The 22,542-nt window shown below is 35.0% G+C and overlaps 1 protein-coding gene across 2 annotated transcripts in view; it reads left to right on the top strand.

The window, feature by feature from the left end:
- The window catches only part of LOC140656696 (transcription initiation factor TFIID subunit 4-like), a 150,344-nt gene that overhangs the window by 72,822 nt on the left and 54,980 nt on the right, over positions 1-22,542 (top strand). For both annotated transcript variants that reach the window (XM_072872722.1, XM_072872721.1), the window contains exon 13: positions 5,751-5,807. In XM_072872722.1, coding sequence (XP_072728823.1) covers positions 5,751-5,807 — 57 coding nt within the window. The remainder of the gene's footprint in view (positions 1-5,750; positions 5,808-22,542) is intronic.

Genomic DNA, 22,542 nt, shown 5'->3' with positions numbered 1-22,542 from the left:
TGGGAAATGCAGGTTGTGTGTGTCAGATTGAATGAGGTTCTGGTTCTGGGCTAATAATGGAAATATTTCTGGCAGCAGGAGGAATAGGAGTTTGTAGCTGATTTTTTTTTTTTTTGGTTGGTTTTATTTCTGAATTGTTTTTTGGAGAGAGTGGTGCTTTCTACAGTAAAGGTACAGCTTGGGGTTGTCCTTGTTTTCAGAAAATCAATGAATAATACTTCTATAATAAAGTGGATCACGTTAAAATTACTGTGTTAATTCATCTGCTCAAACTGGCTAAACGCATGTTTATTATCAAATTAATTTTGAAAATTAATTCCTAATAAATACATTCTATTGGTCTATTATTTTGAGTGTTCTGTTTAAGTAGCACAAGCCTGTCAAGTTTTGGGGTCTTAAGTGTGACTATCACAGGAGTAAGATCTATTCTGTAAAAAGAATAATTACATAAATTAATGGAAAATTATGTTTAGTGTTGTTTGCAAAGTTAATTAGTATTTATGGGTGATAGTGATTTTATAGTGCTATAGGCTGAAGGGCTTTTTTATTGGAGGGAGATCACTGAAATTTGGCAATGCAGATTTCCTTACAGACGCATCCTATCATTACTTGAAGGGGCTACCTTCTTAAGCCAGAGATGAGTTCAGTCATGCCAATTTAATCCTTTCCCTCTTTTCTGAGAGTACAGTGGATGTAATGCAGCTTTCTGTGAGATGAAGCACTCTCTGAACAGAAACTTATAACTCACTTCTGATGAGAGGAGAGCAGAGAGGAATTATTGTGTTGAGATAATTTTTCTGAATTTTTAGAAATTTGTTACTTCAATTTTAATGATTTTAAAATAAATCTTTTTTTAGACATGTACTCTTGCATTCCACCTCACTGTGGTCGTAGCTCTGAATAGGGTTTTACCCTCAGCTATGCTGCTTTTAGCTTTGTTAATAAAAAGTGAAAGTTAATGTGAAAGCAAAGTGTTTCATGTTGCCAATTTAATTTCTTTAATTAAAAGTGAAAGTTATAAGCTGGTACAGCCGTGGGTGAAGTTCTAATGTCATCAATGGGGAAAAATAGGTTTAAAATTGAAACTGTTGGCACAGCAGTGGCTCTCAATAGTACAGCACCTGCAGTTGTGACTCTTAACTTTATTTAATGAAAAAAGATGAATTTGAAGCATTAAAGACTCCCAGTATATGTGTTGGGAAGGGGGAGTAGAGGTGTAAGTGCCTTAACTGGGATCAGATGTTGTTAAATGCAGGAGACGTATTTAGGAGGAGAGACCCTGTGAGACATTTACTAACGCAGGTTTAACAAGCTGAGACTTTAAAATTACTATAAATCTAATAGAAAACTTTTTTTGTTAGTGGGACAGAATTAACAACAGTGCAGCTTTGACATTACAAATTACAACAAAATACTGAATAATGATCATAAATACATCAGAAGGACTGTTGGTCTGCCCATCTGCATAGATGCACAGAGTATCCTTGAATTTTAAAAATAATTGTTGCATATATTTAAGTATTACGTGAGTTATCATTATTTTAAAAATATTGTTGCTTTCTAATTTAAGACAATTCTATGAAATACAAAATCCCCTTCTTACAACTGTGCTGTTGAATGTGTAATTAGATGTCTGTTTTTGTGGCATTCTTCCTTAACACAAGCAAGGGGAAAAGCTGAGGTTTGGAACATTAGGGAGTTTGGTAACATGTAAATGAAACCCCATATTTCTAATGTGTTTTGAATACACATTTAACATATGCTGCTTTTCATACTTTCAAAGTCTAATATTTCCATAGACCTAATGTGATCTATGCAGTTTTCAGATAAATAAGATAGCAAGTTCTCTAACACAAAGCACTTTCTTTCTTAACAATTAAAATATCAGGCTGTCTGGTCTAATAAAAGTAGTTTATGTTTTGGAGAAATGTTAACAAACCTGGTTTGGTGAATAAGTTCTCAGTAGGAGACAGCATTTAATGTATTTAAAAGTATGTTATCTGGTTAGGATCAGGCCTAGGTTTCTCTAAAATTACTATGGGAAGCTAGCTTGCTTCTAAAGGTGTTTATTCATCAACACGAAAATTTGTTACGTAAACCCAGATTTCTTTCTTTACAGATCTAGACGTGAAGAATAGAGAAGGGAAAAGGGAAAGGACTTGTGATAAACTCCTTGAAAGTATTTGAGTTGGGGGGGTTCTGTGATTTGTGGGTGTTTCCGAAGCTTTAGAGGAAGTAGGCATTGGTGCATTAAAAGATGGTGGAAAAACATGTTTCACAAAACAGGTGAGATGCAGCATATTATGATTTGGATGTTAGAGGGAAAGGAGAAAGTAAGACAAAACCAAAAATATGAGATGACTTTGAAGAAAAAATTTAAACTGGAGTTTAAAAAAACTAGGAATGATTTGTCAGTAGCTTGATGAAAGTAAGTGTAAAATATTAAAATAATTGGTGAGTAAAAATGGTGAGATGTAGACAAGCACTACAAGAGTTGAGCAGGAGCAAAATTTTTCAAACTCTTCAGAGGAAGGAAGAGATGTTCACATGTGGAATGGAGTGTAAAGAGAAGCCAGTGACATTTTTAAAGCTTATCTAGGCACCTCTATTAAGCTTGACATTTTCATTTGCTTATATTTGCTTTAATCTGTGTTACATGGGCATTGAGGAAGCCTTTTATAATTTACATTAGATCGTAAAGTGAAGAATTAATAAAATAGTCAATGTTTATACTTTTTCTTTAACACATTTTAGCCTCCATATGCTGATGACTTTATTTCTGAAGCTTACTGATTTGCAAACTGACATGGTAGTCAGCAGGAAGGTATTTTAGTCTTAACCATCTGTTTAAAAAAAAAAATCTGTTAAAATTTATCTGAACACAAAAAGAAACAGAAAATGACAGTTAAATTCCCTAATTTTATTAGTGTTACTTACACCAGTAATGACACATCCAGTGTAAAGTTGGAATTCTACCTGTTTGAAACAAGAGCTAGCCTGAGCTCTTTGAAAAGGCCATTTTGTGTCCGTTCAAGGAATAACCAGAAACTCATTGAGTTATTCTAAATGTGTAAGTAATTCTACCTTCACCTTCAGTCTGGGTTTATAAATCTAACATCACCTGGTATTTTAAATCTTCATTACTGAAAAAAATCCTGTATTTAATATCAGTCAGGAGTTGAGTACCTGTTTTCACCTCTGCAATAATTTTTATTTATTGTGAATGAGCTGGAGGTTTACACAGAGTAGATCATCTGCTTTTTTGCCTGTTGGGATCTGCTTTTTCAGATTATCCTGAACTCCAGATCTACTTTTATTTGGTCAGTTTCAGGGCGGGGGGGAAAGCCCCAACTTTTGAATGTGGTGGGGGGTTTTTTTGTGTTTTTTTGTTTGTTTGTTTGTTTTTAGCACTTTCAGATTTTTTTCTTTCACTGATGGAGTCCAGGAAATTGCAGTGTTACTTTGCATCTGTTGCTTTAATTTTTCTTACAATGTCCCCAAACACAATGTAGATCTGGTATGTTTTCCAGGATTCTATCACTTTCTTGTAGAAACTTGGTAACAATATTAGAAGTCTCAGCTTGACTCTCCCAGGACACTCTGCTTTCTCCTTAAGCTGAAGTGCTTTTAACTTATACTTTGCATTTGGCAAATGATTCTGCTTCATACAGTAGTAAAACAACACTTTGTATTTCTGTACTGCTTTCACTGCGAGACTCAGAAGGCAACAGAAGTTCATTGTACATTTATAAATTTATCATCAAACCCATGAAGGGGCTAAATATGATTTTCTGTACATCATACTGGAGAAACTGAGGCACACAATGATTGAACTGTCTTCACAAAATGACAGAGCAAGGACCTAATTCAGCTCAGTTCATAAATACTTACCTAAGTCCATCTCCTAGAGAAGCAACTCATTGAATGGGGGGTTTTGTTTGTTTTTTTAACCTAATAAGTATAAATATAATCAAGTTCTTAGTAATTGCTCTAGTGAATAGACTCCCAGCTCTCTGGCAGATCCACATATTTCATGAAATGCCTTTTTGTTCTCTAAACATTAACTAGATCAGATTATCTACATTTTTCTTTTTGTCTGACCACAGCAGTTAGAAGAAATCTCAGTCTAAGTTAAGTTGGGGTTTCTTTCTTGATTGGCACAACTACAGCATAGGAGTCTAATTTGGTCATTAGCTATCTACAGATTTTAATTTCTCATTACTTTACTCCAGACGCTATCCTGTCAAACTGCCTTTTATGCTAACAGGCACAAAATCACTAGTAGGTGGTGTTGGAAGATGAAGCTAATGTGCACAGTGGAAGAGTCAAGCACATCTTCTAAAAATCTCATTATTGTTTAATTTGGCCATGTTTTGTCATCAGTGTGTTTTATATGAGTGCTATATTAGCTGAAAAAATAATCCCAGTTTAAAAAAAAAAAACAAACAGGAAAAAAGGATAGATGATTCCGTGTCATTGGTGCCCTGTCTGCCAAATCATAGTCAAGGCTCTCTCCAGGTATATCAACTATATTACATGTCCCCTTACCCTTAAAACCTATCTCCCTTCGGTTTTCTTCACGGATTTTTAACTTCTGAACAGAATATGTGATGAAAAATTCAAACAACGGGAAAAAATCTTAGCATATGTAAGTTTGCAAGCTAATATTCTTTCAAGTTTCAGGTCTGTCTTCAGCATAGAAAGAGGCAGAGAAAGATAGATGGGAGAGGGCATAGATATTCTTATTCCTTTAGGAGTTGTGTAAATGGTATCACTTTAAATCTCAAAGAAATACCGAAATAAAACAATTACATCTTTCAGGTATTGGGAACAACAGTTTTCCATGGATGTCGCAAGTTTTATGCAGCTTCTTACAACTTTTTATGCAACCTTTTCTGAATACTGACCAATCATGCAATTAAAAAAGTATAATGCATTTATTATCTACCTCTTGTGTTTTGAATTTAATAAGTTTGAGTATGCTTAGTGAGCATAAATAAGAATTTAATAATTTAAACATATGGTTGTAAAACAGTCTGTATCTGAAGAAATGTACTGTTATAGGATTTTATTGCAATTAAACAGTTATTCTTAATGGGGTTTTAGAGCTATTGTTCCTGGTTTTGAAGGAAAATATGAAAGTTGCCATTTGTCAATATTTCTCCAGTTTTAAAAATTACAATATTAATATTATTAGTAGTGCATGAATGAGTTTAACTTATGTGTATTTCTATGCTGTACTCAGAGTAGGCTCATACGGATAGTAACATCTTCATTATGAAGATTTACTGTTTGGGAGGCTGACTTTACAACTGTTTTCTCCACATTTGCTACCAACAGCTGAATAAAAGCTTAGTTGCAAACAGTAAATTACTTTAAAATAAGTGAGTGTAAGGAGTTTAAATTAAAAAGATCAGATAATGGAAAGGGTGTCATTTCTGCTCTTGGATGCTTGAATTTGTTTGTATTAAATAATTGAAATCTAAACCTGTATGGAGAATTTAGCATTGACAAAAACATGTTTGTTTGTTTGTTTTTTTAATTTAAATCTAGGGTAGATCTTATTTACAACTGAATGTTTTGGGTGAGGCCTACGGGTTTGAAATAGCAATTCTATGAATTCAAGCATCCCATCTTTGACACCTTCTATCCTGTTCCCGTTTCTTTGCTATTTTTTAACTTACTGCAACAGATGAGGGGTTCTTAAACCATCTGTTAACCTTTTTTCCCCATTTTTTTTAAATACGTAGAGTCGCTCAAGGCAAGAAGACCCAGAGCAAGCTAGGCTGAAACAAAAAGCAAAGGAGGTAAGCAGAGCTAGAGATCATTACACTTGACATTTCAAGGCTTGAACATATTAATTTTTTATGCCTTGCTACTTGTATATCGTTAATAAAAATCTGACTAAAAACTTTTTAGGATGTATTTGTTGCTTTGCCTTTGATCTTAATGTTTGCAAACTAATACATTAATACATGTGAAGCCTAAGGAGATTTTATAAGAGAATATTTCCATACATTACATTTTCATTTCCATTTTAGGTAGCTGTAGCTTTTGTTGGGTTGTTGATGACAGCAGCATTAGATTTTGGTGGAAAATATATGCCTTTGTCTTTTTGTAAAATATCACTTTCTTAGAAATGTGTTACTTAACAATTTTGTTCTGGTAACAGTCTTTGAAGTAATGTAATTGCCAGTCATTTTCTCTACACTGTGGTTCAGTGGACTATTTACTCATCAGTCTAAATTGCAATAATCTAAAAATTATCAAATAATTTCAGATGAAGTTTTGATATGTTATTCTAAGAGTTACAATTTGTGAACTACTGAGTACCTTAATTTGCTGTAAATGAGAGTGGCTGTCCTTTGCTTAAGGCATCTCATGGCTTAGGATCGGGTTGTAACTTAAATCAATTAGACTAAAATATCTATCAGCAGAAAGTCATTCCTATTTTGAAAAATTAGCAACATCATTTGCAGCAAACGGATGTTGGGGGTTTTTTAGCCAACTTCTTTGGATATATGCATTAGAAGGTAATAATTATACATTAGAAGGTCATATATACAGAAAAATGCATGTAACAGGTTATTTTGTATTGACCCATTCTTCCTGTTTTATTTTCTTGTTGGCAGTATTCTATAGTTCCGTTAGCTATACAGATTTTATATATATAACAGTCAAAAAAATCCACGTATGTGGTTGAGTTTTATTTGTCTTTTTTTTTCATTATGCAGTAAGATTTGCTGAAATGAGTTCTTGTAAACATTGGGCCATGCCTTAGTGTTTCCAGAGTTGGGTTTGTCAAGCAAGTATTCAAATGAAATAGAGTAACCAAGTTATTTGGCAGGAAAAGACATAGGATTTTAATACTACTTGAGTTTAGTATGTAGCCAGTATATGCAAAGGAAGAATCAGATTTGTGAAAATAATTGATGGCAGGCAAAACTTGCTGTTGAGCTGAGAACTAAAACTACCATGCTGCTGGAAGTGAAAGCAAGCTAGAAATAAATGCATTTTTTGCTGCCACAATATTTGCATTCATTGTAATTCTTTTTTGGCCATTGGAAACTCGAGGAAGCAAAAGCAAACAACAGGGCTAGTAAAAACATTTTCTAGTAGTCAGAGTGAAACAGTGGTTCTCTTTATAGCTGTGATAGAAGACTTGCACTCTAGCCAGTGTAGATGCAGGAGTACTTCTCCCTTGTATGAAAATTTGGGTTGTCCGTATAAGCTGTGTTTCTTACCCACTAGAGGGAGTGATGCTGTGTTGACATGTGAATAAAAGAAAGTGTATGAAATATATTCTGAGTAATGGTAATAGTGGTATTAGTAAAGAGGTAGCGAATATTTTGGTGCTTAGATCAAACTGGTATGTGATTTTAAAGTTTTTCACTTTAAAGAATTTAAAGTGATGTTTCTGGATATGATAACATATTTGAGTAAATGCAGAATGAATACTAGGTTTTCTGTTTGAGTGCTGTACCTTATTCTTTTGTACATTAGCCCTGCCTTTTTTCCCACCCTTCTAATGAAAGTGTGTAATTTGCTGGCACTATGCCTCTCTCTGAAGTTGAATTTCTTTCTACATATTTGAAACCATAAGAAATATAAGCATGTCTCTGTTTTTGGTAATTAGGGTTCTAAAGCTCTTTCTTCAACTCGTTTAGAGACTTTCACCTAAAATATTCAAATATATTTAATAAAAACATATTCTTTTGCATTAACTTTTGCAAAGGGGAGCAGAGAAGTGGGACTGGCAAGAGTTTGGTTTAGTATTGTTCATATTTTTTTCTGCATTGGATACCAAATATATGCTGTTCTCTCAAATTGTATTGGCACTGCCAAAATAAAATATAACCAATTTTATAGTATAACAGGTCGATTAGATAGAGTGTCTTTGGCATGGCTTTGTTACCTGAAATTAAAAGTTTTTAATCAACTCCTATAAAAATGTAAAGATTTCAAAACTTCACTGCCAGCTAGGCTACTCTTTAAATGTGCATATGACCCATAACTGAGAGAGAAATTGGGTTTCTTCCAGGTTTTGTATAAGCTGATGAATATAATACTGTCAGCTTTGATAATAAGCTGATTTTGAAGCTGTGTTTCCATTATTTCAGTGTCTTGAATATTGCCTGAAAACCTTTGTTGGTCAGATATTCTTCTGGCCAATAGTAAAGTGGCTACTAGGTAGTGTTTTAAAAAGCATAAAGAGGGCATCCAAGAAACCTGCAGCATTTTTAGCTTGTGTTACGTGTTTAATGATAAGATTGTCAAATAGTTGGGGTTTTTTTTCATATTGCAAAGCAGCTGATGATTTCATTATTATGTTCTGGAAATGGATAATGTTTCAGACTTTGCAGTGTACCTGCATTTGAACAGTGACACTGCTGCATTCCTTCTGCTAACCAGGCAGTCTGGAACCATCCTCTTCAAAACTGAGTGGGATCGATACTATACCCTGGTTCCCTGCCAGATAGAAATGGATGAATATATAAAACAAATGTAACCAATGTATGAAGTCTGATAAAGAAAATATAGCCCAAGATACTTAATGAAGACAGAAGTCAGAGGGAGAAAGTGAAATACCAAAGAAGTAATTTAAAGTCTTTAAGAAAGTCTTTTAAATCTTTAAGAAAAAACTTTTCAAAACATTGAAAGAACTCTAGAAAACACTGTCTTGGAATGCAAAATAAAGGTACCAACACAAGGATAATAGGATGAAGGGGGAGGAAAGAAGACTAGCAAAGGGTATTTGTTCCAAAACATTCTCCTTTATGGATGTTTTGGAGTCCTTCATTCCATAACGCTCTGGTTTTCTTCCTAATTTAAAAAGAAAAAAAAATTAGTTCAATTTCTTTCACAGACCTACCATTAAGAAGTCCCCTTCTTGCTTATTGTGTCATCAAGAAAATGTACAGGGAGATCACTATGTCCTTTGAACATATTTAAAAATGAATTTGGTAAGGTGAAGATTATTTTTTGGTTTGTTCTGTAACTCCGTCTTACTCCATTTATTAGCGAGTCTTCAAACCACTCTGCATATTGTTTAAACCAAACTGGCATAAATCAAGTTTAAACTTCGTTTAAATACTTACAAAACAAACAGAAGGTCCATCTACATATGGTCTTACTGCAGAGACTAGACATAACAGTCAGGTTTCATTCACACACAGACTAGCACTGTTTTAGTTAAGTCAGTGCAAACCCACTCTTATTTCGGTTTGATTGACTTATTTTGCTTTAGCATTAACCTGTTTCAAATGGACTTGAGTGAAAGCAGTAGGATAAATGTGCCTGTGGGGGGTTATATTGCTTAATACTCTCAATTTACTTTCACACTTTTAAATTGGTGCAGCTTTTTGTCAGTGGACTTACATGATTGTTTTAATGGTAAACCTATTTAATAAACTACTGAAAAATATTTTCCATTGAGACTATTTCAGGGAAAAATGCTGCTCTTCAGCTGTTACTTGTTACATTGTTTTGTAACATAAAATCTGAAATGTTTGACTGTTAGTACCACTTGATGTAAGAAATAGTATCATTTGTGAGCAGTGTCTACTTCGTATGGCATGATTAAAGCTTTTAAAATCAAGTTTTAGAAAATACACTGTGATTTATGTAGTCTGTTGGAAGCATGGAAAGTCACGAATACAAGTTAAAGAAATTATGAGTTCTCTAATTTCCATTAAAAGCGTTCATTAAATAGGACATAAAACAGGCCGTATAACTGATAGCAGGAATAGATCAACATTAGGAATAATTGAGTCAACACCTAGTAATTAATAATACCAAATATCTAAAAGAAAGACAGGAAAGGTAAAATCCTAAACATCTGGATATTTTTCTACATATTCAGTGTCTATTGGCTAAAAATCTTTTAAATTAAAAGTCAAGTAGCTGAATTTGATCCTGAAAGATTAACTTGGTAAAAATCTTTGTGTCATCACCAACCAAGAATATTGCATAATAATAAAGACTTAAACCAGACACCATAAATGTCTGGGCATGTATCCAGGGACCTAGATCAGTTTAGATAACACTCAGTTGAGTCTATTCTCAGATGTACTCGTCAACCACGCAAGTGAAATCTCAGACCTGTTGATACTCAGAATATAGAAACCTTAACCGATTTCAAGGGAAGGCAGAAGACAGCCCTTTACATACCTTTATCAGCACAGATAGCCCATCTTTCTAGGATTGGATAAAGTCCTTTAACAGTGATATGTATTTAAGCAGGTTGCTGTTGTGACTGTACACCGGCTAGGAGCTTTGGGAGTACCCAGTTCTTGCATAAGCAGACCAGGGGCAGGTTTTTTCCATACTCCCAGAAGGAGTGGTATCCACTGCAGCATTGTGGTAACCGCTCTGCTTTGGTACTGTTGTCCCCCGTGTCTGCAATGTCTTCTGTAACAAGAGTCTTACTCAGCTAAGTTTTAGATTTTGAACTGTATCCTTTTCTGAGTTATGCATCTGGACTGTTAGCAGATAGAGTTCTATAAGAAGCCATAGGATCCTTCTCTTAGTTAAAAATAATAATGAAATATGTATATCACATGATGTAAACCTTATGCGGCTCTAACACCGCCTTAGAAATTTTAAATCCCACATAAAAAGGTAATGTCATAGCAATATTACTGAAACTCCAGCATCATATATTTAACAATTAGATTATGAAAACAGTTTTACGCTGTTTATAATAATTTCTTGTCACCACATTAATATTTATTTATCAACAAGGTAGGAGTGGTTTCTTTTAAAATATTTAAATAATAGTTTACTGCAGTTATCCCTGTTTTCATAAGGCGTTACTGCAAATGAAAAGGATTTTGTTCTGTTTGGTAAGTTCATTTATTCACTTTTTTAGCAAAACTGAAGTCCTTAAAGATTGTACTAGTAATGCAGTATCTCTCGTTATGAGAAGTCTAAAGAAGTTTTCTATTTTATCATGCCTGACATAAAAATATTGATTCAAAATCAACAATCTTCTCTTAAAAAGGTTTCTTATAACATTCCACTGAGAAATGGAGCACTTGGACAGAAATAAGTTTAAAATAAATTTCCACTTAGCTCTCTAACCCATCTGAGGGGTCAGTAGGTAGAAAGAAGGAAAAGCTAGGAATATGATACCTGAAGTAATGGTAGTGCAACATTTAGGCAATAATGATTCCTCAGAACTGAGTTGTTCCATAAATAGTTTTCTGCATTAGGTTACCAATGCTATAGCTGTGATGCAGAAGGAATGAAAGTGTTTTTGTCAATGCATGTAGAAGGTTAGATAACTTTGTTTACACTCTCCCTTTACCACAGGTCTGTTGTTTGTACCCAGAAAAATGCTTCAGAAAAATGCATAGACTATTCCGGTACTGTCTAAGCCCATGCAACACTGCCATGGATTTGGCTTTAGAGTACAAGATTTTCCTGAAGTTATAAAGTTGTTGCAGTGACTTCGAATGTTAATTAAACTTGCATCTCAGAGAGAAGTGGTCCTGTCTGTTATCAGTCAAAATACTTTCATGAAAATCCTGCTGCGTTATCAAGCTTACTGCTTTAATGTTAACTGTATTTTTTTCATTTTGAGTAGATGCTACTTTAGATGTACAGATATATTACAATAACAGTTACAAATTCTGATAACTGGAGTTGATTATGAACTCCTGGAAAGGACAGGAGAGGAATGGTATTATATTTGCATATGCAAATACTGCTGCTGAAGAAACAAGAAGATCTATAACCAGTAATAAATTTATGGCATATGAATCTTGGTGTGTAGATCTTGATATCGATATGATCTTTCACATTTAGTTTAAAGACAGTGGGTTTTGCCAAAAAATTTCCTGTGTTTCCAAGGATAAGGTATTACCCTGCCATGAATTCTACAAGTCCAGAAGAACTTCAGGCAATAGTAGACTTAGTATTCACCAGAACTTTTGCATATCTCTTTGTAAAATTGAAGACCATGACACTTCCAACCTGTTTTCCTGTGCTTAGAGCAGAAGTGAGGGCAGTTGTTTGGCTGAAGGTAAAGTGTGGTGTTACCCTTGCTGTACAGAGAGTCAGAAAACTGGGTAATTGACGGAAACATGCCAAGGGATCAAAGGAATGGCTGTAATATTTTCCAACTGAGTCAAATTGTTTTATTCCTGCTTAGGTAAAATGTATATTAATTAGAGTTAAGTCAAGGGCTAGATTTTTTTTTTGTCTTTTCTCTAACCCAAGCTTGACCCAAGATTACCTCATTAGTCTAGCAGAAATCTAAATTAAATCCAATCCTGTCCAACATAGTAATTTCCTTCTACAAAATCATATTGGTGGAGTTCCATAGTGATTCATTTTAGTGTCATACACTGCCTAGCTCTTGTTTAGTTAACATGAATGCTTATTTTTTGTGACTGATGACAACTGTTGTTTTTAGCATTCTAAAAGCAAATGCTGTTTTACTGATGTATGAGCTAAATGCATGGCCTTTCTTAAGTAACAAACTGGTTTCGTACTTGATACATCTTTATAATTTAAAGAAAGAACACTCTTTTTATGTTTGTTTATACTTGCTGTCTAGAAAACAAATTCTTAGAACTTCGTTTACTCCCTGACTAAAGTTACATACAAATTGAATGTAATACATACAAATTGAGAAGGGTCATTAGTATTGTATCGATGTGTAGTCCTACCTCATGAAGATCTGTATCAGATTTGTGAGTCTTTGTATGCGAGGTGTTTATAAACGCAGGTAAATGGGATTGCATACTTGGAGAATGGGGGCTAATGCAAAACAAAATGGGACAGGTGAGTATGACAAGAGAAAGGAACAAGAAAGCAAGCTGTTTAGTCAAGCATTGTTTGTTGTTTAGCTGATGTCTCATGTCAGGGTAAAAGTTACTCTAGAAGAGGTATTTGAAAGATAGCCTTCAAATTAACACAGTAGCAGTGTAATTTCCTTAGATTTTGTATGACAAATGTATTTGTACTGATGCAGTCTGCCATTTGAGACATTAGCAGCTATGTACACAAATGAAATATTGTCTTAGCTTGCTACCAAAAGGTTCCCACGTGGCGCTCTGAGAATTTGGGGACATTAAACAAGTAAGAGTTGTATACATTTGTAAAAGTTGGCTTTTCTTTTCAGGATTCTTAACTTGTTTTCTCACCTTTCCCAATGAAGTTTTAAGTAAGTGTGTACTCTAATTTTCAAATAAAACTGGTGAGGAAGACTTGAGACTCATTTTCAAATTAGAGTTTAGCTCTGTTGTGAAATATATTTGGTTTGTGTTTGAATATTTCCAAAAGAGCAATATGTGTTACAAATTCTGCTCTAATGGATTTCATTTTTTTAAAAAGCTGAAAAGAAGGCAAGGGAGGAGAAATCCATCCCTGTTGTTTACATTGTCTTCCAGATTGCATACACACCAATGGAGTCCTGCCTAATAAAAGATTGTTATAACAAGTAGTCTCTCATTATAAAGCAACAGGGCTACTTCAATATGAATTTCCAGAACTTGGGTTTAGAATGGTATAAGCTTTTTGTAAAGAATTTCTGAAGCTGAAGGTGACTTTGCTTTTCTGAATCTCACCAAAATACTTGAGCAGGAACTTTCTCTTGTAAAATGAATTCTCTGAAGGTGGTGTCTGACTTTTCCACCACAGGAAAGTAACAGAATTTTCAGCCCTTCAGATCCCCTGCAGTTTTCCTTCCAAGTCTATAGGAATAACCAGTGCTACTGCTTTTGGATTTTGAGGCACTGCTAAACAAGTGGAGGGTGGCAGCCCCCTTTTTCTAATCACTTTTGGGTGCCCAGACAGCAGAGCTCAGTGGAGGGATAAGGGAACTGTTTTCTTCCACCTTTGCAGTGTGAGATTTGTGATAAGGATGGTTTGGCTTTGCCTCTCCTGAGTATTGACAATTGCATCCGGAATTTCCCCGAGAGGCAGTGAGGAATGCATGCAATGGTACTTCCTTTTCCAAAAGATTTTAAAAATTCTTTTTATATATCTAAATATATACATGTATAGATATATATGTCAGATCAGTTTCTGCAAGGAAGATGTCAAGACTGAATTTCCAGTTCTCTTTCTTTGTCACACTGGCACAGCCAAAAAAAACCAAACAAACAAACAAAAAAAAACCCCCACATTCATTTGGAGCAAGCCATGAACGTGGAAAAATCACGTAACTGTTTTATCTGAACACTGCAACAGATTTACTTCCCTGCTGATCTGGCAAAATAATAGCGCTTTAGACTTCAGAATATGATTGCCTATTTAATAAGTAGAGGGCAGCAAATGTCAGCTGTGTCTGCTTGTCAGAAACTGAGGAGGTTGCTTGGACAACAATCTAAATTATTATTTAGATGTTTTGGTCCCTTAGTCAAGCCTGCCCTACAATACAGAAGCTTGCAAGGAGAGGTCAAGGTGTACTTAGGCTTCAGCCTGCAGGGCAAGTTTTCCCCCCATCCTCTGTATGCACATTGGTTTCTTACTCCAAAATAAACCTGAATAAGGGCTTTAATTCTGCCGCTGAGCTAACATGTTTGTAAGCCCTGTTTGGCAGCCTCGGAGCGCCTGAGGCAGCACACAGCTGCCAGCTTTCATCTGCCCCCAGTTCCTCCGGGCGCTCCGCGTCACATGATATAACCTAAGGGGATTGAGACGCACCTACTAAATCTTCTGTTCCTCTGCCCACTCAGTCTGGGTGCTGCACATTGCACCGGCAGCAGGCAGCTGGCCATCAGCAATCAGCTGCATACCTCCTGCTGACAAATCTTCAGTCTCTTCTTTGTGCAAGACCCACATACAAAGGTCTACCCGTGGTCCCCACATCTACTTCCCGGCTGTAGTCTGGAAGGGTATTTGCATGTTCTGTCATCTTATAATGGCAGGACCTCGTTTGAAATGCATACATTTCGTAGAACGTGCTGCATTTCATCAAATCTGTGGTCCGTTTCTAGCCTGTTAGTGGAAAATGAAAGAGTTCATGGGAGCAGAGTTAAAGCTGAAGTTGGAACTATAGTAATAAAATTTTTAAGAGTAATTTAAAACTTCCTTGCCAGCACATTTTTGAGAGAGTTGATATATGTGCATGCGATACTTTTGTGTATCTCCAAGTAATTTATAAGATACACAAGACATTAATTTTCACAGCTCTCTTGAAGAATATTTTATTTAGCAGATTGTAAAATCAAATACAAAGAAATAATCTGGTTCTGCAAATCTGCTTTGTAAAGGTATGCTATAATTTTCCTACAAGGTTCGTCAGCATTTCCTCTCTGTCTGTGCTGGGATGTGACAATTTATGTAGTTAGGTATGTATGTAATTGTTGTGGAGTAATGTGAACATTAGCTTTGTTGTCATTTTCAGGTAGTTTATTGTGGTAGAGTTTTAAGGAATATTTAATACAGTTAACAGTAGGGTAAAAAGTGTCAGTTTTGACTTAGTAAATAGCAAACATTTCTGTCTGTAGCTAAGTTATATGCATTCTCTTCTCCTAAACTACACCAAACTACAGGTGGCTGGTCAGTGACGTGTAGAGGTCATGAAAGGTGTGTTAGCATTTATTTCCTATTTTTAGTTTGGTCTTGTCATTAAAAATACCTTTGTGTCAGCCTGTGAAAGTCTCCCAACAGTTACATCATCCTAGTTGAATAATGAGAGGCTGCTCAACATACCCCCAAAAAGTAGTTCCCCTTTAGTAATAGTAATTTTTTAAATAAATAAAATGTATTATTGCCATTCACAATGTAAACAGGATGGTCATTTTTCCCTCAAGTATGTGTTTACTAAAGGTAGATATGATTATCTCTAAAATGTAAACACTTGAAAGGTATTACTGTATTTTTAATGTTATTAGCCAGTTGAGTAATGATTTTAAGACTTTTTGTTTTCATTTAGCGTTGAAAATTGTTGCTGAATTGGTGGTTAACTTCTGGTTTTCCATGGAAATGGTCAGAAAGATGTAAATGGGGTTTTCTGGAATGGGAAAGTGTATTACATGTTTGTGCTGCTGAGTGTCTGTATACTGAGGTGTTACAGCTTCCTTAAGACTGATATCTCAGTATCTGTAGGATTGAAGTGAACCAAAATGAAAAACAGTATGATGCAATTACAGTTCATAGGTTTATTGACTCTGCACAGCCATGCGAAAATCTAAATAAGCAATCTGAAGTACAGAGTAGGCTTCCTTACACTTCTGTGTCCTTTCCCTTTGCAACTAGTCAATCTATTTATATTCGGAACAGACGTTTGTATTCTTGAAACAGAAATAACACCATGTAGATTTCCGAAGATTTCTCTTAATCTTCTTTTTTGACATGCTATCAGGTTTTTAAAGGGGTTTTCACCCTATATGGCTAAAAGTCATATTCACATGTCCAGGTGCATGAAAATCTATTAATTTCCCAAAAAGTAAGAATAACTAAAAAAAAAAAAAAAATCTATCCTGGAAGAAGTACTCATATCTGGCAAACATGTCAGACAAGTCAAGTAAGCTTTAGGAAGGTGTCAAATATACAGAAAGGGAAATTAGACTGAACATCAAAACTGAAGTTGGGTGTTAATTGTGTACAGGAAGACAGGAGAGAGGGAGAATGTTCACTTTAAAAGAAACATAATAGAAGTGAGACTGGTGAGAACAGCACATTTTTATGAGAAATAGGATAATTTTGTCTGTCTCTTTTCAAAATCTATGTTTAAATTCTTGAAAAGTTTTATATATGTTTTCATAAGGAGCCCTTAGCCTTAAGGCAGCCCAGCCCTTTGTGGCTCTAATGGACATCTGCTAGCTCTGGAGAAGTGAGATAGGTATAGGGTACCTGTGGAATATATAGGGATATCTACTGTGTCTTACTATGACAGGAAATAATTAAGAAGGTTATTGAATATACATTACTACTTTACTGTATATGCTGCTGTTTAGTTAAGTAAAACACTTTCAGCTTCCTATTTTGAGGAAGAGTAAATTCAGTATTCAACAAAATTGTTCTCTATTTTAATAATGGTCTGTCATTAGCAGTTGCCAGTTTTTCCTTCTTAAGCAATATGTTCAGGGAATCCATTGTTTACTAGGGTGTATCAGAACACATAAATATGGGATGATATTTTTTTCCCCTCTAAGAATGTAAGTTGTTTGGATCTTTTAGCTATTTTACCTTTTTAATGATCTAGGTGACCGCAAGATGGAGTGATACAGACCTCTAGCTTGCATGGAAAACATCTAAAGAACGTGCAGCTATACTAGCTAACCCTATAAAGTTCTCTAATTTAGTCTCAAGTTGAAAACTTGTGCGTTATTTTAGGATGCAGAAGTTGAACAATGGTCTGGATTATACTAGAGATGTTACTTCTCAGAGGAGAAAGGTAACTTCAGGTCATGAGGGTGTCTCTGGCACAATTTTCTCAGACCAGTTGTTAATCCCAGTTTTTTCAAGGTTTAATCTCAGTAATTTACGTAGAGATAAAATATCCTTCACTATTGAGCTAAACTTTTGTGTGTGTTGCGTGCAGTTGTGGTGCTCAGTAGAAGGTGCCGGGGTTTCAGTAATATATGATAGCATTCCGCTCTGTATTTTTTTATGTTTTGGATATACAGCAATTATAATGCATATTTAAATATCTTGTACATTGTAATTTTATCTAAAATGCATATGTTTCTTAAATTTGTCAATCAATGATTCTGTGAACATTACAATATATGATGATTTCTGTGATCTGCTCAGCTGTACAAAATAAAAAAATTAATAAATGCACATTTCATAAATATCCTCAGGTAATTTCAACTGAGGCATTAAAAATAATTCCTGAGTAAAAAATGCTCATCTGTCCATCTATCTATGTGGAGGGATTACTTCTGGTTAGTATTGAAATTTGAAAAACAAATCCCCTAAATCTGATGGAGAAGGAAATGTCTGTCGTAGCAGGCATGCCAACATTAAGGAATGCTGAGAACATGTGGTAGGCTATGTGGCAAATACGAGAATGATCTGTTTTGATTTTTATTTTTGCCCTGTTTGCCTCTTAGTGCATTTTTGCTCCTGTCACTTCTTAAATGTGCGTTCCTCATATTTAAAATATTGGAGATTGAATTCTTCTCTGTCATACCATTGTAACTCTGGAGTAATTCTATTGACATCAGTAGCAGTATTCAAAACAAACAGAATTTGTCCCTCTGGTATTAGATATAATCTTACATCAAAACATCTCCCGTGGTCAATTATGATTTATTGTTATCAGCTACATTTAACATTTTTACTTAAAGGCAAAATATTTTTTAATTATATATATAAAATAATCTGTGTTTATGTATACCATTATTTGAAAATCAACTAAAAATTTTGTGATTTTGCATTAATTTCTGGTTTTGCATATTTATCATATATTTCCAGTCTCCTCACTTTGATTTTGTTACTTAAGATGCAAAGAAGAACGTAAAGCTTTTTAATGCACCAAATCTGTTTTGTTTTTGCAGTAGTTTCACATTTAATTACAGCTGTCTTTGATAATAAATTGTGTGCCAGAGTTTGTAACATATTTTATAAAGCGAAGTCCTTTGGTGAGTTGGTTACTGAAACAATAAGCATTTGTGACAGGTTGTTTGCTGAATACTTCCTCTGTGCATATGGCAGATCATAGTTCAGTTGTTAGCAGATTATCCATTGTGCCTGGATGTTAAAAGCGGATACTTTTCAGCCTGTGTTTAAAGCTGTTCTGCACTGTCCTAAGAATGGTTATGTTGAGTGGGATCTAAGAGAAGTTAGGGGAAGTTCACATATACTAAGAAGGGAAAAAAATGAACACAGCAAATAGCTTGTAGTGATTTTAGCTTTCGGCTCATGATCTCTGACAGTATTTATTGTGAATTTTTCCACTGAATTTAAAACTGCTTTGAAACAGTTAATCAGTTCTATAATAGAACATCATTAAATAGTCTCCAAATTTATAGCCAAAAAATAACCTTTAAAGGCGTGTAGAAACATTATTATTTAGGGGCCAGTATTTTAATCCCATATTTTTAAAACTGGACTGGTCAGAAAAGTGAGGGTTTTTTTAGAGATCAGTATTTTGAACATCAATTTTAGAACATAAGGAAATTTTAGCCAATTAGAAGAGGAAAGTCAGAAATACTTGTTTTCAAGATTGTGAGGAGGAGGAACCTGTAATGAGGGGATAATCTGTAGCTTTCCTGGCTTATTATAATGTGCCAAGGAATAGAGAGCAAAGAATATAGTGGAATTTTTCTGTGAAGAATTAGATTCTGCTGCTGGTGACACACATTTTAGACTTCTAATATGTTGGAGGATCATTAAGATCTAAATCAAAGGTTCAATTTGCAATAAATTGAAAATGAACTAAACCCCATTGTGTTGTTTTGGAGATGGGGAGAGTGTTTTTGGGAAAAGCAGAAGGAAGAGTGAAAGATTAAAAATATTTTACTTGAGAAGATGAATGTAAGGAGGTACATTTTAGATCATCTCATTTCCTTTTTAATGCAAATCTGATTCTTTGATTATTCACTTTTATTATTTATTTATTTATCCTTATACAAAAGTTAGAAATTATTACTTATTGGGAATGTAGGCATTTCTATAATGCAATAATAATAGTGCAACTATTGCACTAATTTCAGCTATGGGTGAAAAAGGATTTAAAGAAAAAATAATTTTTAATATAATTAATTAAGGGATTCTTAAAGTGCTAAGCTTAATGTAACTGCAGTTCTTTAAAGCAGAAAAACAAGAGAGAAAACAAATAATGCCCCTTAAGCAGGTGCTTATTCATGTAGGATAGCTACTCTTTGATTTTGGAGAGGTCGTGTGACTTGCAGTTGGAAACCTTGAGTATTGTGTCGTTATTTTTATCTGCAATAAATGAGGAATAAGCATAAAACATGAAAAAGGAAATTAGGTATTACGCTAGTTCTCTTACTTTCTCTTACTATTTACATGAAATACACATTTTTTTAGTGGTGTGTTGCTGTGCCTTTTGTTGATCGTATCTGTACGCCAGGTCTGTCTGCTTGTTTCCATTGGCTTGTCATGTTCACTAATTAGGGAACTGCTGCATGATTCACCTTGTTAATTAGAGGGACTTGCACACAAAGGCCCTTCGGGCAGTGCGAAAGAAGAGCCTAGCACTAGTGCCCTGAGAAAGCTACAGCCTGTGAAGTAATTCTTCTCATCTACCTTCTATTTTTTATTTGAAATGAATAAATCATTGAGATTTTCCTTGTGGAGTGAGAATGCAAGAATTCACATCTTTGTAAGATGTAAATTATATGTGATCAATAGAAGGGGGTGACTACTGTATTGTACTTACAAGATTCCCTAATTTACTACTTGTCAGTGTATGAAAAATTGCTTGAAATATTTTGTCCCCACACTGTGGTATGTTGTTCCCTTGATCTGCAGGAGAAATGAACAGTAGCGGTTTTGCTATAGTTAAGTCTAAAATAGAAAAGATGTAGATTATTTAAATTTCGAACTTGTTTTGCATCCCCAGTGGAACTTCCATTTTGCAAGTGAACGCCCAGTACTACCCCCACAACTTTTAAGGGGGAGAAGAAGGTGGGCGTCTGGCTATTTTTGTTCCCGATACCGCTCTGCCTCAACTCTCACTTTTGAAAAGAGTAGCATACTCACTATATTGTGTATTCTTTAGTTGAATATAGTTTCAGAATAAATTAAAATTGTTTTTGTCATGTCACTTAGACTTGATCAAACCACAATCCAGACTGCAAAAAAGGATATTGCGTTAAAAGTGCACAACCAGTCTCTACACTACACATTTCCCATCTGTTTATGACACTTCAGAAATTAACTTCAATGCCATTCTCTCTAACTATTGGATTAAAATTTCTTATTACAGCCAAATGATTTTTAGTAGATTGCTACATTTGCCTCATTTCCTCAAATGAAGCTGGCAGTTTCAAGATGCAGATTTCCCATAAGACTGGTAGAGGACTGGTATCAAAATCCGGGCAGTTTCTTTTGGAATAATCTAGTTAATAAAGCCTCTTGCCAGAATTTCTCATTAACTAGTATTTTAAATGCACTTAAAATTTCTGCTCTTCTGAAGTTTTGTGGTGATGGCATATAGGCAGAGAAATTTTACCAAAAATTAGAAATATTTCTTTTGGAAAAAATAGGGAAAATGCTTCAGGCTGACTTGGATTATATGGTATGATATACTGTTGCTCTTCACTTCCATGAAGCTGAGATCTTTCTACATACCTCAGTCTTCAGTTAATTCCATTGAAGTACTAACCAAGAACATACTTTCCCCGTGTTTTTGGTACAGTTCTGGTATACTGGTTCTTAATTATTTCAGATTTCAAGTGTGTGCCAGGGATGGAATAGAAATAAAAGTACCAAAAGCCCATGCTATGCTATCGAAACTCATCATGCACTGAAAAGATTATGCAGATAAAATTCTTGATTGGAGTCTCATAGTAATAAGACAAAGTTGTAGTGGCCATGGAGAGTTTTCACTATCCGAGTAGCTGTTGTATTACTCAGATACATTGAAAGATTCTTTAAAGGGTGTTTCCAAAATTGTTATTTCAGGGATACTTCACCATCTGAAAAATAGAGCAGTTGATTCATGTTCTAATACAACCTTTAACACTGTGTTACAGTGGACAGCATAGCCTCTGGGAGTTACTGCATGCACTCCAGCGGCAAGCATGGGGAGCTGATAGAAAGCTTGGTTGTGGGGTTCATCTGACCGTCATATTTTCCAGTGCATGATTTAAAAAAGCAAAGTGTATTTCCTCACTTCTCTTGGTTGAGTTAGCTCCCATTATCCCCATGTTTCTGTCAGACCTCCCTAACTAAAGCCACAGCTCAACAAGTTTGCTGCTCTGTGTAACTCTAGTCTGTAACTCTAGACATGACTTGTCATTCATACAGCTTTTCACTGTATTTTATATTCCCTAATCTTCATTAAGGCATTGGTTTTGGAGCCCTCACATAGTGTCTCACTTCAGGGGGAAAGGAGAACATCCTAGAAATCTTGGGAGGATAGTAAACCCCCACTTAGATTAACACAGGGCCTGGGAAAAGGTCTTAACCAGGCTTTCTTGACAGTGCCCCACGAGTGAGGATATTCTTCTGTTCCTTGCACCTGAATTCAGGAGCCTGTGAGTAAGCCATCAACCTTTTTGGCTGATATTCTTACCAGTCATATTTATACTATACAAGTATGTCTCGTTTCTTTTGAAGAACAGTTTGAGAAGATTTGTAATTGGCCATTGTTGGGTTGCTCCAAAATAAGACAGATAACAAAAAATAAAATAATAGATCTTAGGGAAATTCTTTCAGAACTTTTTCTGATCTTACTACAAGTAAGTTACCTGCTCAAAAAGCTGCCAGCTCTACTAATGCTGATCCTGGCAGTTGTCTGTGCCTCAGAAACTGTTTGCTCAAATGATCTGTGTTTGGTTCAGTAAATCTACCAAACACCATTATGGGACCTAACAAATATCAAGGCTTAAAATAGGGGTGTCTCCAGCTTAGTATAGAAGAGCCTGGAACTGGTGCGACTGGAGAAAA

This window comes from Ciconia boyciana, chromosome 9 (assembly GCF_034638445.1).
Source record: "Ciconia boyciana chromosome 9, ASM3463844v1, whole genome shotgun sequence".
Taxonomy (NCBI): Eukaryota; Metazoa; Chordata; class Aves; order Ciconiiformes; family Ciconiidae; genus Ciconia; species Ciconia boyciana.
This window is presented reverse-complemented; position numbering and strand designations above follow the sequence as displayed.